At 40.7% G+C, this 17,520-nt stretch overlaps 1 protein-coding gene across 1 annotated transcript in view; it reads right to left on the bottom strand.

The window, feature by feature from the left end:
- Positions 1 to 353: 353 nt before the first annotated feature.
- The window catches only part of IL6R (interleukin 6 receptor), a 132,283-nt gene continuing 115,116 nt past the window's right edge, over positions 354 to 17,520 (bottom strand). Inside the window, exons 7-10 of the mRNA XM_053695579.1 lie at positions 1,791 to 1,834; positions 1,633 to 1,696; positions 1,462 to 1,552; positions 354 to 878 (exon numbers count right to left, since the gene is read on the bottom strand). Coding sequence (XP_053551554.1) covers positions 710 to 878; positions 1,462 to 1,552; positions 1,633 to 1,696; positions 1,791 to 1,834 — 368 coding nt within the window. The 3' untranslated portion in view covers positions 354 to 709. The remainder of the gene's footprint in view (positions 879 to 1,461; positions 1,553 to 1,632; positions 1,697 to 1,790; positions 1,835 to 17,520) is intronic.

The following is a 17,520-nucleotide window of genomic DNA, read 5'->3' as shown; positions in this document are numbered from 1 at the left end:
TCATTTCAAAGCTTTAAAAATAATGTATTAGGTGTTACTTATGACAATTTTGAGAGGGGCCTGGAACCTAACTCCCTCACTTCCCATTGACTTACATTATAAACTGGGTTTCAATTTACAACGGTTTCAATTTACAACCATTCCTCCTGGAACCTAACCCCGGCGTAAACTGAGGGCTACCTGTATATACATACATCATATATATATATATATATATACACATACATACATACATATACACACACACACACATATATATATATATATATATATATATATATATATATATATATATATATATATATATAAAGTTCAAAAGCTTAGAAAACTTACAAACGCACCTCACAACTGTATTTTTCTGATTGGGTAGAATATTGAAAGGATAACAATGCAGCAGTGGTTCTAAGTTCCTTAACATTTTGTTTTAGAGTCTGATCCCTGCACACAGTCTCATAAGAAGCATGACAGATACTTTACTACAACACTGTATGCGTGTTCCATTGTAAACAGTTTCTTCCTTTTTTGTGGTAATGGTTTATTTATTGATTTCTTGACCTCTGCTGACATATGCCCATCAGATCTCTGTTAAACCTTCAAGTATCTTTTTCATAGAACAGTTCAGTCCTAACTGCAACACAATGTCCACTTGTAGGGTCCTGATATGCAGCAGTCCTCTCCAGAAACATAATTGACATTTTTGTCTGGGAGATTAAGATTCTGACTTTACTGCAAGCACAGATGGTATCTGTAAGATCTGAGAAGATGCCATGGGAATAGATTCACTGGAGAGAGGATGGGATTCACCTCCTTTTTTGAGCAGAAATAGTATTTTCCACTTTTTCCCAGACTCAGTGACATGTTTCCGCCAAACAGTCTGTCTAAATTGAAATAAAAAGATCAATTAAATGATCATTAACCTGGTATTTTTATATAACAGTCACAAAGGCAAAGGGACATAAAACTCAAATATGAAATGAACAGCAGTGTATTTCAGATGTGACTAGAAGTGTTTTTTTTTCTATAAATTTTCATTTAAAAAATGCGTCTGAGAAAAATTACGTTCTAAAATGTTTTGAGTTTACAGCTCCTATATCAAAAACATGTAAGCTGTGTGCACACACATCCAACCCTGTACATTTTTAATTTGATTTTTATGTCCCTTTAATCCTCAGTTGAAAAATATTTATAGCATGCAGAGAAATAAATATACACATAAAGACAAGAAGGTGTTATATGGGGACATATGGGTTAAATTTCTAAGTGAAAAACATCTCTCGATCTGGGGTAGCAGTTCTGATTGGAGCTCTAGAGAATCTAATACTATTGTATGCAAGGATATCTGTTTTTTGTTGTTGCTTTTTTTAATACCATATGACAAAATGGTATTTCATCCCTTACAAACCACAGAAGATCAACACTACTAAACCATATGCAATCCAAATTTGTGCGCTGCCTTCTCACCTTATTACAATCCCTATTAAGAGAAATATCACTAGCGCAAGGCTAGCTGCCGCCACAAGGAATGTGTAACGCGGTACTGCTGGATCATCTACTACAAAGAGAGACAGATAACAGTAAATAATCTTATTATATATTGACTGTGAGTTAACAAAATTATTAGCGCCTTCTCACCATAAACAAAAGCTGTAGAGATGTATTCTGTAGAGATGTATTCAGGGTAATACTCTCTGAAATCCTGTACAAAAAAAAGGAAACAAGCATAGTGACAACAATGCTACAACTTGCCCAACAATGCTCCACTCTTCTCTAGTTTTAACATGTTCAGATACCTGTGTTGGCAGTGCATCTGTTTTCAAGGTTATCGAATCTGGATCTACACAAATAAGAAAATTAGAAATTAAATAATAAAAACAGAAATGTCTATGTGTTGGCCTATAACCTAGACAATACTTACCAGGTTAGATTCCCTCTCCAGAGGAGGCATGGAAAGAAATAACCCCTTTTACCTATATAACCCTTACCTGAGCTTCAATCCTCATTCCTAGTTCTGGACAGCATAGGAATACAAAGACTATAAAGGGTGGGAACCGTGTTAAAGGACCAGTCAACACAGTAGATTTGCATACTCAACAAATGCAAGATAACAAGACAATGCAATAGCACTTAGTCTGAGCTTCAAATGAGTAGTAGATTTTATTTCTGACAATTTTAAAAGTTATGTCTTTTTCCACTCCCCTGTACCATGTGACAGCCATCAGCCAATCACAAATGCATACACGTACCATGTGACAGCCATCAGCCATTCACAAATGCATACACACTTATTCTTGCACATGCTCAGTAGGAGCTAGTGACTCAAATAGTTTAAATATAAAAAGACTGTGCACATTTAGTTAATGGAAGTAAATTGGAAAGTTGTTTAAAATGCCATGCTCTATCTGAATAGATAGAGCCCAGTCCTTCAAGAGCAAGGATGGGTCGAGGCTCGCCAATCTGCCAACAGATGAGTCAGCGAATAATCCAACACTTTGAGAACATTCCCCAAAGACAAATCGATAGAATTTTGGACATTTAACTTTCTACTGTGAACAATATAATTAAAAGATTCAAGGAATCCGGTCACATTTCAGTGCGTAAAGCTCAAGGTTGAAAAACCCTCCTGAATGCTCGCAATCTCCGATCCCTCAGACGTCACTGTCTCAAAAACTGTCATGAGTCTGTAATGGATATCCTGACATGAGCTCGGAAATACTTTGGTAAACCTTTGTCAGTCAACACCATTTGCTGCTGCATCCACAGATGAAAGTTAAGGCTTTGCTATGCAACGCAGAAGCCATACATCAACACTGTCCAGAAGCGCTGCCGACTTCTCTGGGCTCGGTCTCATCTAAGATGGACAAAAGCACAGTGGAATTTTTGTAGTGTGACGAGTCAACATTTCAAATTGTTTTTGGAAAAAACAGCCGTCAGTGCCCATGGCATAGGTAACCTGGACATCTGTGAGGGCACCATTAATGCAGAAAGATATGTATACATTTTGGAGCAACATATGCTGCCACCCAGACGTCGTCTTTTCCAGGGACGTCCCTGCATTTTGCAGCAAGACAACACCAAATCACATTCTGCCCATATTACAAGCACATGGTTGCATAGGCAGAGAGTGCAGGTGCTAGCATGCCCTGCCTGCAGTCCTGCCCTGTCTCCGATTGAGAATGCGTGGCGCATTATAAAGCGCAAAATAAGGCAACAAAGGCCTGTACAGTTGCGCAGCTGAAGACATGCATAATTGTTGAATGGAGGAAAATCCCACTTGTTAAACTTAACCAACTGGTGTCTTCAGTGCCCAAACACTTAATAAGTGTTATTAAAAGAAAAGGTGATGTTATACAGTTGTAAACAATCAACAGTCACAACTTTTTTGGAGTGTGTTGCAGTCATCAGATTTGAAATTAGTGTATATTTTCAAAAATACATAAAATTCACAAAGTAAAACATCAATTAATGTGTTTATAATGTGTTTTCAATATAGTACAGGGTGAATTGAATTCAAATTACTCTTTTTGTTTGTTTTTTTTTGCATTTTCCATACTGTCCCAACTATTCGGAATGGGGTTGTAGAAATGTATTTAAGATACAACAGAACTCAGACTCTTCCTTCCAAATTTAGAGGAAAATGGTTTTAAGAGATCTAACTTATAATGTGACACAAATGTGTGAGCAATTTCCCACACAGCAGCTTAACAGATAACAAAAATAGTTGCATGATTCTGAAATGCCCAGGATGTAGAGACTGCCCATGTGTGCTCTGAGCCCAGATGTTACTGGCAAGAAATTTAAATTGTAGATCTTAGAGATACACTTTGTAATCCAGGATAAAACATAGAAATATAGATATTGACAGCAGATAAAAGCTCCCGCAGTGTTTGTCATTACTACCTCTTGTGGAAGTTTATGCCAGTTATCAATCACACTTTCTGTAAAAAAGTGCTACCTCAAATTAATCTTGAATATACTACCCTTCAGCTTGAGATCATGACCTCTTGTTCTTGAATTTTCCTTTTGAAATAGTAGACTTTCCTGGAAGTTTACCTTTTTCTATTCTAGAGAGGAATAACAAACAATTTATCTGTTCTTCTGAATTCCTTAGTCTTATCAACATAATAATAAAGACATTGTACCAGATCCAATTTATAAAATGGTTTCCCATCAACCAATTTTGACTTTGTACAAAAAGACATCAGAACAATGTCCTTAGAGGAATATAAGTGTGAAACTACTTTGGGTTGGAACTCTGGAACTCTATGAAGGATTACTTTATCCTGAACACCAAAAAGGATCTTTCACTGAAAGAGCTTGCAATTCTGATACCTGTCTTTCTGTCTTCAAAGTCAAATTCCACAATTATGTAGATTTCAGAGGTTCAAAAGGAGCTGTCATCAAGCTATTCAGTACAAGAGGTAAGTCCCCCACAAGACAATGAACCCTGATAACTGGACAAATATGTGCCAGGGCTTGAAAGAACTGGACTACAATGGGATGCTTATATTTGTAAATGTAGAACAACCTTGTTCATACCCGTCATGCAGAAACTGAAGTAGCTGAGAAATTTGAACATCTTTTAAACATTCTTCCATGACATCCAAGTGGATAAAACTTCCCAAATTCTATCTGCTTTTAAAGTAGACAAATGTCTTGCTTGTAACCAAGTCAGAATGACTGGAGGATGAATGTTAACACTGCTAAACCTTGTCCACTCAGCTGCCATGCTCACAGATGCAATTTGTGAGGACACAGATGAAGAACTGGAACTTTGTTGAGGATGTCTGGAATTTTTAGAAATAACCAAGAATGCTGAACTGCAAGCTGAAGCAAGTAAGGTGCTATCGGGATAAACATCCCTTTCTCCTTCCGAATTCTGTGCAGGAGTCAAGGAATTAATGTCAGTGAAGGAATAATATAGGCCATATGACAATCCCAGTTCTGGGTGAATGCAACTGTTCCCAGACTGCCTGCAGAAAAAGTGGCTTACTTGATTATTGTGATGATTCAGCATGATGTCTATTTACAGAAAGCCTCATCCTCTGATGATCTAAAGGAAAAACAGAATTTATGTTTACCTGATAAATTTCTTTCTCCAACGGTGTGTCCGGTCCACGGCGTCATCCTTACTTGTGGGATATTCTCTTCCCCAACAGGAAATGGCAAAGAGCCCAGCAAAGCTGGTCACATGATCCCTCCTAGGCTCCGCCTACCCCAGTCATTCGACCGACGTTAAGGAGGAATATTTGCATAGGAGAAACCATATGGTACCGAGGTGACTGTAGTTAAAGAAAATAAATTATCAGACCTGATTAAAAAACCAGGGCGGGCCGTGGACCGGACACACCGTTGGAGAAAGAAATTTATCAGGTAAACATAAATTCTGTTTTCTCCAACATAGGTGTGTCCGGTCCACGGCGTCATCCTTACTTGTGGGAACCAATACCAAAGCTTTAGGACACGGATGAAGGGAGGGAGCAAATCAGGTCACCTAAATGGAAGGCACCACGGCTTGCAAAACCTTTCTCCCAAAAATAGCCTCAGAAGAAGCAAAAGTATCAAACTTGTAAAATTTGGTAAAAGTGTGCAGTGAAGACCAAGTCGCTGCCCTACATATCTGATCAACAGAAGCCTCGTTCTTGAAGGCCCATGTGGAAGCCACAGCCCTAGTGGAATGAGCTGTGATTCTTTCGGGAGGCTGCCGTCCGGCAGTCTCGTAAGCCAATCTGATGATGCTTTTAATCCAAAAAGAGAGAGAGGTAGAAGTTGCTTTTTGACCTCTCCTTTTACCTGAATAAACAACAAACAAGGAAGATGTTTGTCTAAAATCCTTTGTAGCATCTAAATAGAATTTTAGAGCGCGAACAACATCCAAATTGTGCAACAAACGTTCCTTCTTTGAAACTGGTTTCGGACACAGAGAAGGTACGATAATCTCCTGGTTAATGTTTTTGTTAGAAACAACTTTTGGAAGAAAACCAGGTTTAGTACGTAAAACCACCTTATCTGCATGGAACACCAGATAAGGAGGAGAACACTGCAGAGCAGATAATTCTGAAACTCTTCTAGCAGAAGAAATTGCAACTAAAAACAAAACTTTCCAAGATAATAACTTAATATCAACGGAATGTAAGGGTTCAAACGGAACCCCCTGAAGAACTGAAAGAACTAAATTGAGACTCCAAGGAGGAGTCAAAGGTTTGTAAACAGGCTTGATTCTAACCAGAGCCTGAACAAAGGCTTGAACATCTGGCACAGCTGCCAGCTTTTTGTGAAGTAACACCGACAAGGCAGAAATCTGTCCCTTCAGGGAACTTGCAGATAATCCTTTTTCCAATCCTTCTTGAAGGAAGGATAGAATCCTAGGAATCTTAACCTTGTCCCAAGGGAATCCTTTAGATTCACACCAACAGATATATTTTTTCCAAATTTTGTGGTAAATCTTTCTAGTTACAGGCTTTCTGGCCTGAACAAGAGTATCGATAACAGAATCTGAGAATCCTCGCTTCGATAAAATCAAGCGTTCAATCTCCAAGCAGTCAGCTGGAGTGAAACCAGATTCGGATGTTCGAACGGACCCTGAACAAGAAGGTCTCGTCTCAAAGGTAGCTTCCAAGGTGGAGCCGATGACATATTCACCAGATCTGCATACCAAGTCCTGCGTGGCCACGCAGGAGCTATCAAGATCACCGACGCCCTCTCCTGATTGATCCTGGCTACCAGCCTGGGGATGAGAGGAAATGGCGGGAACACATAAGCTAGTTTGAAGGTCCAAGGTGCTACTAGTGCATCCACTAGAGCCGCCTTGGGATCCCTGGATCTGGCCCCGTAGCAAGGAACTTTGAAGTTCTGACGAGAGGCCATCAGATCCATGTCTGGAATGCCCCACAGGTGAGTGACTTGGGCAAAGATTTCCGGATGGAGTTCCCACTCCCCCGGATGCAATGTCTGACGACTCAGAAAATCCGCTTCCCAAATTTTCCACTCCTGGGATGTGGATAGCAGACAGGTGGCAGGAGTGAGACTCCGCCCATAGAATGATTTTGGTCACTTCTTCCATCGCTAGGGAACTCCTTGTTCCCCCCTGATGGTTGATGTACGCAACAGTTGTCATGTTGTCTGATTGAAACCGTATGAACTTGGTCCTCGCTAGCTGAGGCCAAGCCTTGAGAGCATTGAATATCGCTCTCAGTTCCAGAATATTTATCGGTAGAAGAGATTCTTCCCGAGACCAAAGACCCTGAGCTTTCAGGGATCCCCAGACCGCGCCCCAGCCCATCAGACTGGCGTCGGTCGTGACAATGACCCACTCTGGTCTGCGGAATGTCATCCCTTGTGACAGGTTGTCCAGGGACAGCCACCAACGGAGTGAGTCTCTGGTCCTCTGATTTACTTGTATCTTCGGAGACAAGTCTGTATAGTCCCCATTCCACTGACTGAGCATGCACAGTTGTAATGGTCTTAGATGAATGCGCGCAAAAGGAACTATGTCCATTGCCGCTTCCATCAACCCGATCACTTCCATGCACTGAGCTATGGAAGGAAGAGGAACGGAATGAAGTATCCGACAAGAGTCTAGAAGTTTTGTTTTTCTGACCTCTGTCAGAAAAATCCTCATTTCTAAGGAGTCTATAATTGTTCCCAAGAAGGGAACCCTTGTTGACGGGGATAGAGAACTCTTTTCCACGTTCACTTTCCATCCGTGAGATCTGAGAAAGGCCAGGACGATGTCCGTGTGAGCCTTTGCTTGAGGAAGGGACGACGCTTGAATCAGAATGTCGTCCAAGTAAGGTACTACCGCAACGCCCCTTGGTCGTAGCACAGCTAGAAGGGACCCTAGTACCTTTGTGAAAATCCTTGGAGCAGTGGCTAATCCGAAAGGAAGCGCCACGAACTGGTAATGTTTGTCCAGGAATGCGAACCTCAGGAACCGATGATGTTCCTTGTGGATAGGAATATGTAGATACGCATCCTTTAAATCCACCGTGGTCATGAATTGACCTTCCTGGATGGAAGGAAGAATAGTTCGAATGGTTTCCATCTTGAACGATGGAACCTTGAGAAACTTGTTTAAGATCTTGAGATCTAAGATTGGTCTGAACGTTCCCTCTTTTTTGGGAACTATGAACAGATTGGAGTAGAACCCCATCCCTTGTTCTCTTAATGGAACTGGATGAATCACTCCCATTTTTAACAGGTCTTCTACACAATGTAAGAACGCCTGTCTTTTTATGTGGTCTGAAGACAACTGAGACCTGTGGAACCTCCCCCTTGGGGGAAGTCCCTTGAATTCCAGAAGATAACCTTGGGAGACTATTTCTAGCGCCCAAGGATCCAGAACATCTCTTGCCCAAGCCTGAGCGAAGAGAGAGAGTCTGCCCCCCACCAGATCCGGTCCCGGATCGGGGGCCAACATTTCATGCTGTCTTGGTAGCAGTGGCAGGTTTCTTGGCCTGCTTTCCCTTGTTCCAGCCTTGCATTGGTCTCCAAGCTGGCTTGGCTTGAGAAGTATTACCCTCTTGCTTAGAGGACGTAGCACTTTGGGCTGGTCCGTTTTTACGAAAGGGACGAAAATTAGGTCTATTTTTTGCCTTGAAAGGCCGATCCTGAGGAAGGGCGTGGCCCTTACCCCCAGTGATATCAGAGATAATCTCTTTCAAGTCAGGGCCAAACAGCGTTTTCCCCTTGAAAGGAATGTTTAGTAGCTTGTTCTTGGAAGACGCATCAGCCGACCAAGATTTCAACCAAAGCGCTCTGCGCGCCACAATAGCAAACCCAGAATTCTTAGCCGCTAACCTAGCCAATTGCAAAGTGGCGTCTAGGGTGAAAGAATTAGCCAATTTGAGAGCATTGATTCTGTCCATAATCTCCTCATAAGGAGGAGAATCACTATCGAGCGTCTTTATCAGCTCATCGAACCAGAAACATGCGGCTGTAGCGACAGGGACAATGCATGAAATTGGTTGTAGAAGGTAACCCTGCTGAACAAACATCTTTTTAAGCAAACCTTCTAATTTTTTATCCATAGGATCTTTGAAAGCACAACTATCCTCTATGGGTATAGTGGTGCGTTTGTTTAAAGTGGAAACCGCTCCCTCGACCTTGGGGACTGTCTGCCATAAGTCCTTTCTGGGGTCGACCATAGGAAACAATTTTTTAAATATGGGGGGAGGGACGAAAGGAATACCGGGCCTTTCCCATTCTTTATTAACAATGTCCGCCACCCGCTTGGGTATAGGAAAAGCTTCTGGGAGCCCCGGCACCTCTAGGAACTTGTCCATTTTACATAGTTTCTCTGGGATGACCAACTTTTCACAATCATCCAGAGTGGATAATACCTCCTTAAGCAGAATGCGGAGATGTTCCAACTTAAATTTAAATGCAATCACATCAGGTTCAGCCTGTTGAGAAATGTTCCCTGAATCAGTAATTTCTCCCTCAGACAAAACCTCCCTGGCCCCATCAGACTGGGTTAGGGGCCCTTCAGAGATATTAATATCAGCGTCGTCATGCTCTTCAGTATCTAAAACAGAGCAGCCACGCTTACGCTGACAAGGGTTCATTTTGGCTAAAATGTTTTTGACAGAATTATCCATTACAGCCGTTAATTGTTGCATAGTAAGGAGTATTGGCGCGCTAGATGTACTAGGGGCCTCCTGAGTGGGCAAGACTCGTGTAGACGAAGGAGGGAATGATGCAGTACCATGCTTACTCCCCTCACTTGAGGAATCATCTTGGGCATCATTGTCATTATCACATAAATCACATTTATTTAAATGAATAGGAATTCTGGCTTCCCCACATTCAGAACACAGTCTATCTGGTAGTTCAGACATGTTAAACAGGCATAAACTTGATAACAAAGTACAAAAACGTTTTAAAATAAAACCGTTACTGTCACTTTAAATTTTAAACTGAACACACTTTATTACTGCAATTGCGAAAAAACATGAAGGAATTGTTCAAAATTCACCAAATTTTCACCACAGTGTCTTAAAGCCTTAAAAGTATTGCACACCAAATTTGGAAGCTTTAACCCTTAAAATAACGGAACCGGAGCCGTTTTAAACTTTAACCCCTTTACAGTCCCTGGTATCTGCTTTGCTGAGACCCAACCAAGCCCAAAGGGGAATACGATACCAAATGACGCCTTCAGAAAGTCTTTTCTAAGTATCAGAGCTCCTCTCACATGCGACTGCATGCCATGCCTCTCAAAAACAAGTGCGCCACACCGGCGCGAAAATGAGGCTCTGCTTAAGCTTTGGGAAAGCCCCTAAGGAATAAGGTGTCTAATACAGTGCCTGCCGATATTATTATATCAAAATACCCAGATAAAATGATTCCTCAAGGCTAAATATGTGTTAATAATGAATCGATTTAGCCCAGAAACAGTCTACAGTCTTAATAAGCCCTTGTGAAGCCCTTATTTATGATCGTAATAAACATGGCTTACCGGATCCCATAGGGAAAATGACAGCTTCCAGCATTACATCGTCTTGTTAGAATGTGTCATACCTCAAGCAGCAAGAGACTGCACACTGTTCCCCCAACTGAAGTTAATTGCTCTCAACAGTCCTGTGTGGAACAGCCATGGATTTTAGTTACGGTTGCTAAAATCATTTTCCTCATACAAACAGAAATCTTCATCTCTTTTCTGTTTCTGAGTAAATAGTACATACCAGCACTATTTCAAAATAACAAACTCTTGATTGAATAATAAAAACTACAGTTAAACACTAAAAAACTCTAAGCCATCTCCGTGGAGATGTTGCCTGTACAACGGCAAAGAGAATGACTGGGGTAGGCGGAGCCTAGGAGGGATCATGTGACCAGCTTTGCTGGGCTCTTTGCCATTTCCTGTTGGGGAAGAGAATATCCCACAAGTAAGGATGACGCCGTGGACCGGACACACCTATGTTGGAGAAATATTTATTTTTAGACACCATTCTGTTGAAAGGACTTCTTTCTGATCAGAAAGTCTTCAGTTATGTTCTGTGGTCCCTGCAGATAGGCTGTTCTAAAGTATGATAGATGGCTTTGATCCGACGTGAAAATCGGTGCCACTGCCTGTAGTGCTGCCAAACTGTGAGTTACTCCTTGATACTTTATGAAGGAGGCTGCTCCTTATTACAGAATATTTGTGGGAAGTTTGGAATCTTCGGGACACAAAATTCCTGTGCTTCTGGAGTCCATGGGGACTTCTGTACACTTGGGTTGAGTTAATGCAACTCCTTAAGAAAGGTTTTTGGTTTTCAGCCACCATCTGAGATACATTTTCAGGGGAAACATGCGTGTCAGTGAATACTTCTGTCACCAGTGTGCCAGAAAGTGTATTTGGAATGGTCTAGTTCTCCATCGAGTCCATTTGACTATATGAATGGTATAAATTAGCTTGCCAATCATTCATCTTGCTGTACCATTTGTATTTCTGAATCTGTAAAAGGAACAACTTTAATTCTTCAATCTTCTTAGGAAGAAGTGAAACTTGACCTTTGTCTCTATTGAAGAGGGCACTCAGAAACCTTTTGGACTGAGAAGGTTTGAGTTGGCTTTTTTGTTGATTGACTAACCATCCAAAGTCTTTTAAGATTTGCAAGACTACATATGTATTTCTGTATGTCGCTCCAAAGATGCCACGTCTAGGCTGTGAAGAAGAAAAATACCTTGTTTCCAGATTTCTGCTACCAATGGAAGCAACACCTTTGTGAAGTTTCTTGGGGCTGTAGATATTCCTGAAAGGAAGATCCAGAAGCTGGAAATGCTGATCATTTACTGCAAGCCTAATATATTTTCTGTTAGGTGGTGCAACTGGAATATGAACATAGGTTTCTTGTAGGTCTAAAGAAACTAGAAAGCAATGTTTGGGATAAAGAGGAATCACAGTAAGCATTTGCAGGGCTTCAAAAACTAATTTAGAGATCTTAGATTCAGAACTGGTATCCATGACCTGTCTTTTTTCTTTATCAGGAAAAGCCAGCAGTAAAATCTGCTTGTTATTGAAGGAAAGACTTCTTGAATGACCTGAGCCTCGCACATGCAAGGTACATATTGAAACATAACTTCCTTGCCATCCTTTGGAACCTGAGATTGAACAAAATGGCAAATCAGAGGTTTTTAGTGAGTCTAAAAATTAACCAATAGTAACAATATCGACAGCCCATGAATCTGGAATGATGCGTACCAAGGTGTCCCTGAAATGTGAGAGACGAGTCCCCACAGGAACATTCTACTCACACTATTACTGTTGTCGACAAGAAGAGGAAATGGACATACTATGCCCACTGTCTCTAGTTGCTGACTGGAATTTCCAAGGCTGTGAATGAAATAATTCTTTAAATGAAGAGCTCCTAAAAACACAAGCTTCAGCATGCTGTTTAAAATAGCCAGAGGATGGTCTTTACCTTCTAGAAATCTGAGGAAGGAAATTATTCTTACCTCCAGTCCTCTTAGAAATTAAATCTTTAAGCTTCTTCAAAAAAAGCAGAGTTGTATCAAAGGGTAAATTTAACAGGCAGTTGCTCAAAAGTTTAGACCCAGCTTTCAGCAGCTGTAGTAACAGAGAACATTGCTAGACTATTATCAAACATGGCACCTTGAAAAGAGAATGTTTTCTTAAGATTTTACTCCTTTTTTTTATCCATAACATTATGTAATGTAATCCCCCAGAATTTTAGACAAACATGTAATAGGTGTGTCCACCTTTAAAGGGGAGTTATATAACCCCACAACAGACCTAGGCAATAGATCAGAGTTAATATTTTTTCATGATCTCCTTTCATAAATTCTCACATGATTGACTTTAAGAGATAGTCAGACAAAGGATATTCCAAAGAGATAGAAGCACCAGCATCATTCTAGGTACCTAAGGACTGATTCACACTGGTTATAAACTCAGATGAATCACAGTAACAAGGCACAGTGTCCTCCATGACTATAGACTTAGAGGTACATAGATTCAGGTTCAGCAGTAAACTGATTAGGTGCAAACAAACCTCCAAATACTTTGACAATACATTCAAAGCACAGAATATTATTTTTATAAGCATGTACATAGGACAGGACACAATTCTTAGGCATAGCATCAGCTTTAGGCTTAGTGCTGCAAGATAGAGAAAGAAAGAGAAGGTTAAGAATAGCAAAAAGCAGTTACAAAAGATCTAAAGCAGCCCAGAAATAAACAAACTTTTACCAAACATCCTTAGGCATCTGGTCCTCTACATCCCGGGATTTGGGGAATCCATCTGCAAATCAAGCAGCATCTTCGAATAAAAGTATTTCCCAAATTGAGGAACTTTTTACTTGTTGTCCGCAGAAAATGCAGGGTCAAAACAGCAAGAAGAACGCGGAAGCAGGTATCAGGCCACAATGCCTCAAAAACACACGCCCTTAAATATGTCCAGGAGCTCTTATGGCAGTGCTCACCGGAATGCAAGAGCCAATTTGACTCAAAGAGCAAAGGGGTACTGAGAGCATGACTCCAACCTCCAGGGAAAGCGACAGCAGAAGGGAGAGTTTAAACCAACCATCCTCAACTGTAACTTACCAGGTAAGATCCAGAAAGGGTCCTAGCCCTGTCCATCCTATGACAGACAGAACTAGCATTGAGAATATAAGCTTAGGTAAGGGTTATATAGGTAAAAAGGGTGTTATTTCTGTCCATGCCACTTCTGGAGATGGAATCTCACCTGGCAGGTATTGGATAGGTTTCCAAAATAAAATGTTGTCAATATTATTTCATACATGCTTGTAACAAAATATACTATCCTATTTTAAATATATACGGCTAGATTTAGAGTTCTGCGGCCAAAGGGGTGCGTTAGCTACGCGTGCTTTTTTTCCCCCGCACCTTTTGAATACCGCTGGTATTTAGAGTTCACAGAAGGGCTGCGTTAGGCTCCAAAAAAGGGAGCGTAGAGCATATTTACTGCCACTGCAACTCTAAATACCAGCGTTTCCTACGGACGCGGCCAGCTTCAAAAACGTGCTTGTGCACGATTCCCCCATAGGAAACAATGGGGCTGTTTGAGCTGGAAAAAACCTAACACCTGCAAAAAAGCAGCGTTCAGCTCCTAACGCAGCTACATTGTTTCCTATGGGGAAACACTTCCTAAGTCTGCACCTAACACCCTAACATGAACTCCGAGTCTAAACACCCCTAACCTTACACTTATTAACCCCTAATCTGCCGCCCCCGCTATCGCTGACCCCTGCATTTTATTATTAACCCCTAATCTGCCGACCGCACACCGCTGCCACCTACGTTATCCCTATGAACCCCTAATCTGCTGCCCCTAACACCGCCGACCCCTATATTATATTTATGAACCCCTAATATGCCGCTCCCAACGTCGCCGCTACCTACCTACACTTATTAACCCCTAATCTGCCGACCGGACCGCGCCGCTATTATAATAAAGTTATTAACCCCTAATCCGCCTCACTCCCGCCTCAATAACCCTATTATAAATAGTATTAACCCCTAATCTGCCCTCCCTAACATCGCCGACACCTAACTTCAAGTATTAACCCCTAATCTGCTGATCGGAGCTCACCGCTACTCTAATAAATTTTTTAACCCCTAAAGCTAATTCTTACCCTAACCCTAACACCCCCCTAAGTTAAATATAATTTTATTCTAACGAAATAAATTAACTCTTATTAAATAAATTAATCCTATTTAAATCTAAATACTTACCTGTAAAATAAACCCTAATATAGCTACAATATGAATAATAATTATATTGTAGCTATTTTAGGATTAATATTTATTTTACAGGCAACTTTGTATTTATTTTAACCAGGTACAATAGCTATTAAATAGTTAAGAACTATTTAATAGTTACCTAGTTAAAATAATTACAAAATTACCTGTAAAATAAATCCTAACCTAAGTTACAATTAAACCTAACACTACACTATCAATAAATTAATTAAATACAATACCTACAAATAAATACAATTAAATAAACTAACTAAAGTACAAAAAATAAAAAAGCACTAAGTTACAAAAAATAAAAAAATATTCAAACATTAGAAAAATATTACAATTTTAAACTAATTACACCTACTCTAAGCTCCCTAATAAAATAACAAAGCCCCCCAAAATAAAAAAATGCCCTACCCTATTCTAAAATTAAAATAGAAAAGCTCTTTTACCATACCAGCCCTTAAAAGGGCCCTTTGCGGGGCATGCCCCAAAGAATTCAGCTCTTTTGCCTGTAAAAAAAAAACATACAATACCCCCCCCAACATTACAACCCACCACCCACATACCCCTAATCTAACCCAAACCCCCCTTAAATAAACCTAACACTAAGCCCCTGAAGATCTCCCTACCTTTGTTTTCCCCACACCGGGTCCCGATCTGTCCAGAAGAGCCTCCGATGTCTTGATCCAAGCCCAAGCGGGAGGCTGAAGAGTGACGTCCATCCTCGGGCTGAAATCTGGATCCAAGCGGCGGCTGAAGAAATCCATCATCGGGCTGAAGTCTTGATCCAAGCGGGCGCTGAAGAAGTCCATCATCGGGATGAAGTCTTCTATGAAGCAGCATCTTCAATCTTCTTTCTTCCGGAGCCATCATCTTCCAGCCGACGCGGAACATCCTCTTCTACCGACGCCTACTCGCCGAATGACGGTTCCTTTAAATGACGTCATCCAAGATGGTGTCCATCGAATTCCGATTGGCTGATAGGATTCTATCAGCCAATCGGAATTAAGGTAGGAAAATTCTGATTGGCTGATGGAATCAGCCAATCAGATTCAAGTTCAATCCGATTGGCTGATCCGATCAGCCAATCAGATTGAGCTCGCATTCTATTGGCTGTTCCGTCGGCTGGAAGATGATGGCTCCGGAAGAAAGAAGATTGAAGATGCTGCTTCATAGAAGACTTCATCCCGATGATGGACTTCTTCAGCGCCCCCTTGGATCAAGACTTCAGCCCGATGATGGATTTCTTCAGCCGCCGCTTGGATCCAGACTTCAGCCCGAGGATGGACGTCACTCTTCAGCCCCCTGCTTGGGCTTGGATCAAGACATCGGAGGCTCTTCTGGACAGATCGGGACCTGGTGTGGTGAAGACAAGGTAGGGAGATCTTCAGGGGCTTAGTGTTAGGTTTATTTAAGGGGGGTTTGGGTTAGATTAGGGGTATGTGGGTGGTGGGTTGTAATGTTGGGGGGGGTATTGTATGTTTTTTTTTTACAGGCAAAAGAGCTGAATTCTCTGGGGCATGCCCCGCAAAGGGCCCTTTAGAGGGCTGGTAAGGTAAAAGAGCTTTTCTATTTTAATTTTAGAATAGGGTAGGGCATTTTTTTATTTTGGGGGGCTTTGTTATTTTATTAGGGGGCTTAGAGTAGGTTTAATTAGTTTAAAATTGTTGTAATATTTTTCTAATGTTTGTAAATAATTTTTATTTTTTGTAACTTAGTTCTTTTTTATTTTTTTGTACTTTAGTTTATTTAATTGTATTTATTTGTAGGTATTGTATTTAATTAATTTATTGATAGTGTAGTGTTAGGTTTAATTGTAACTTAGGTTAGGATTTATTTTACAGGTAATTTTGTAATTATTTTAACTAGGTAACTATTAAATAGTTCTTAACTATTTAATAGCTATTGTACCTGGTTAAAATAAATACAAAGTTGCCTGTAAAATAAATATTAATCCTAAAATAGCTACAATATAATTATTATTTATATTGTAGCTATATTAGGGTTTATTTTACAGGTAAGTATTTAGATTTAAATAGGATTAATTTATTTAATAAGAGTTAATTTATTTCGTTAGAATAAAATTATATTTAACTTAGGGGGGTGTTAGGGTTAGGGTTAGAATTAGCTTTAGGGGTTAAAAAATTTATTAGAGTAGCGGTGAGCTCTGATCGGCAGATTAGGGGTTAATACTTGAAGTTAGGTGTTGGCGATGTTAGGGAGGGCAGATTAGGGGTTAATACTATTTATTATAGGGTTATTGAGGCGGGAGTGAGGCGGATTGGGGTTAATAACTTTATTATAATAGCGGCGCGGTCCGGTCGGCAGATTAGGGGTTAATAAGTGTAGGTAGGTAGCGGCGACATTGGGGGCGGCATATTAGGGGTTAATAAATATAATATAGGGGTCGGCGGTGTTAGGGGCAGCAGATTAGGGGTTCATAGGGATAACGTAGGTGGCAGCAGTGTGCGGTCGGCAGATTAGGGGTTAAAAAATTTTAATAGAGTGGCGGCGATGTGGGGGGATCTCGGTTTAGGGGTACATAGGTAGTTTATGGGTGTTAGTGTACTTTAGAGCACAGTAGTTAAGAGCTTTATAAACCGGCGTTAGCCCAGAAAGCTCTTAACTACTGACTTTTTTTCTGCGGCTGGAGTTTTGTCGTTAGATTTCTAACGCTCACTTCAGCCAAGACTCTAAATACCGGCGTTAGGAAGATCCCATTGAAAAGATAGGATACACAAATGGCGTAGGGGGATCTGCGGTATGGAAAAGTCGCGGCTGCAAAGTGAGCGTTAGACCCTTTCCTGACTGAC

This window comes from Bombina bombina, chromosome 1 (genome assembly GCF_027579735.1).
Source record: "Bombina bombina isolate aBomBom1 chromosome 1, aBomBom1.pri, whole genome shotgun sequence".
Classification (NCBI taxonomy): domain Eukaryota; kingdom Metazoa; phylum Chordata; class Amphibia; order Anura; family Bombinatoridae; genus Bombina; species Bombina bombina.
The sequence above is the reverse complement of the archived record's forward strand: the minus strand, read 5'-3'. Positions and strand labels throughout refer to the sequence as shown.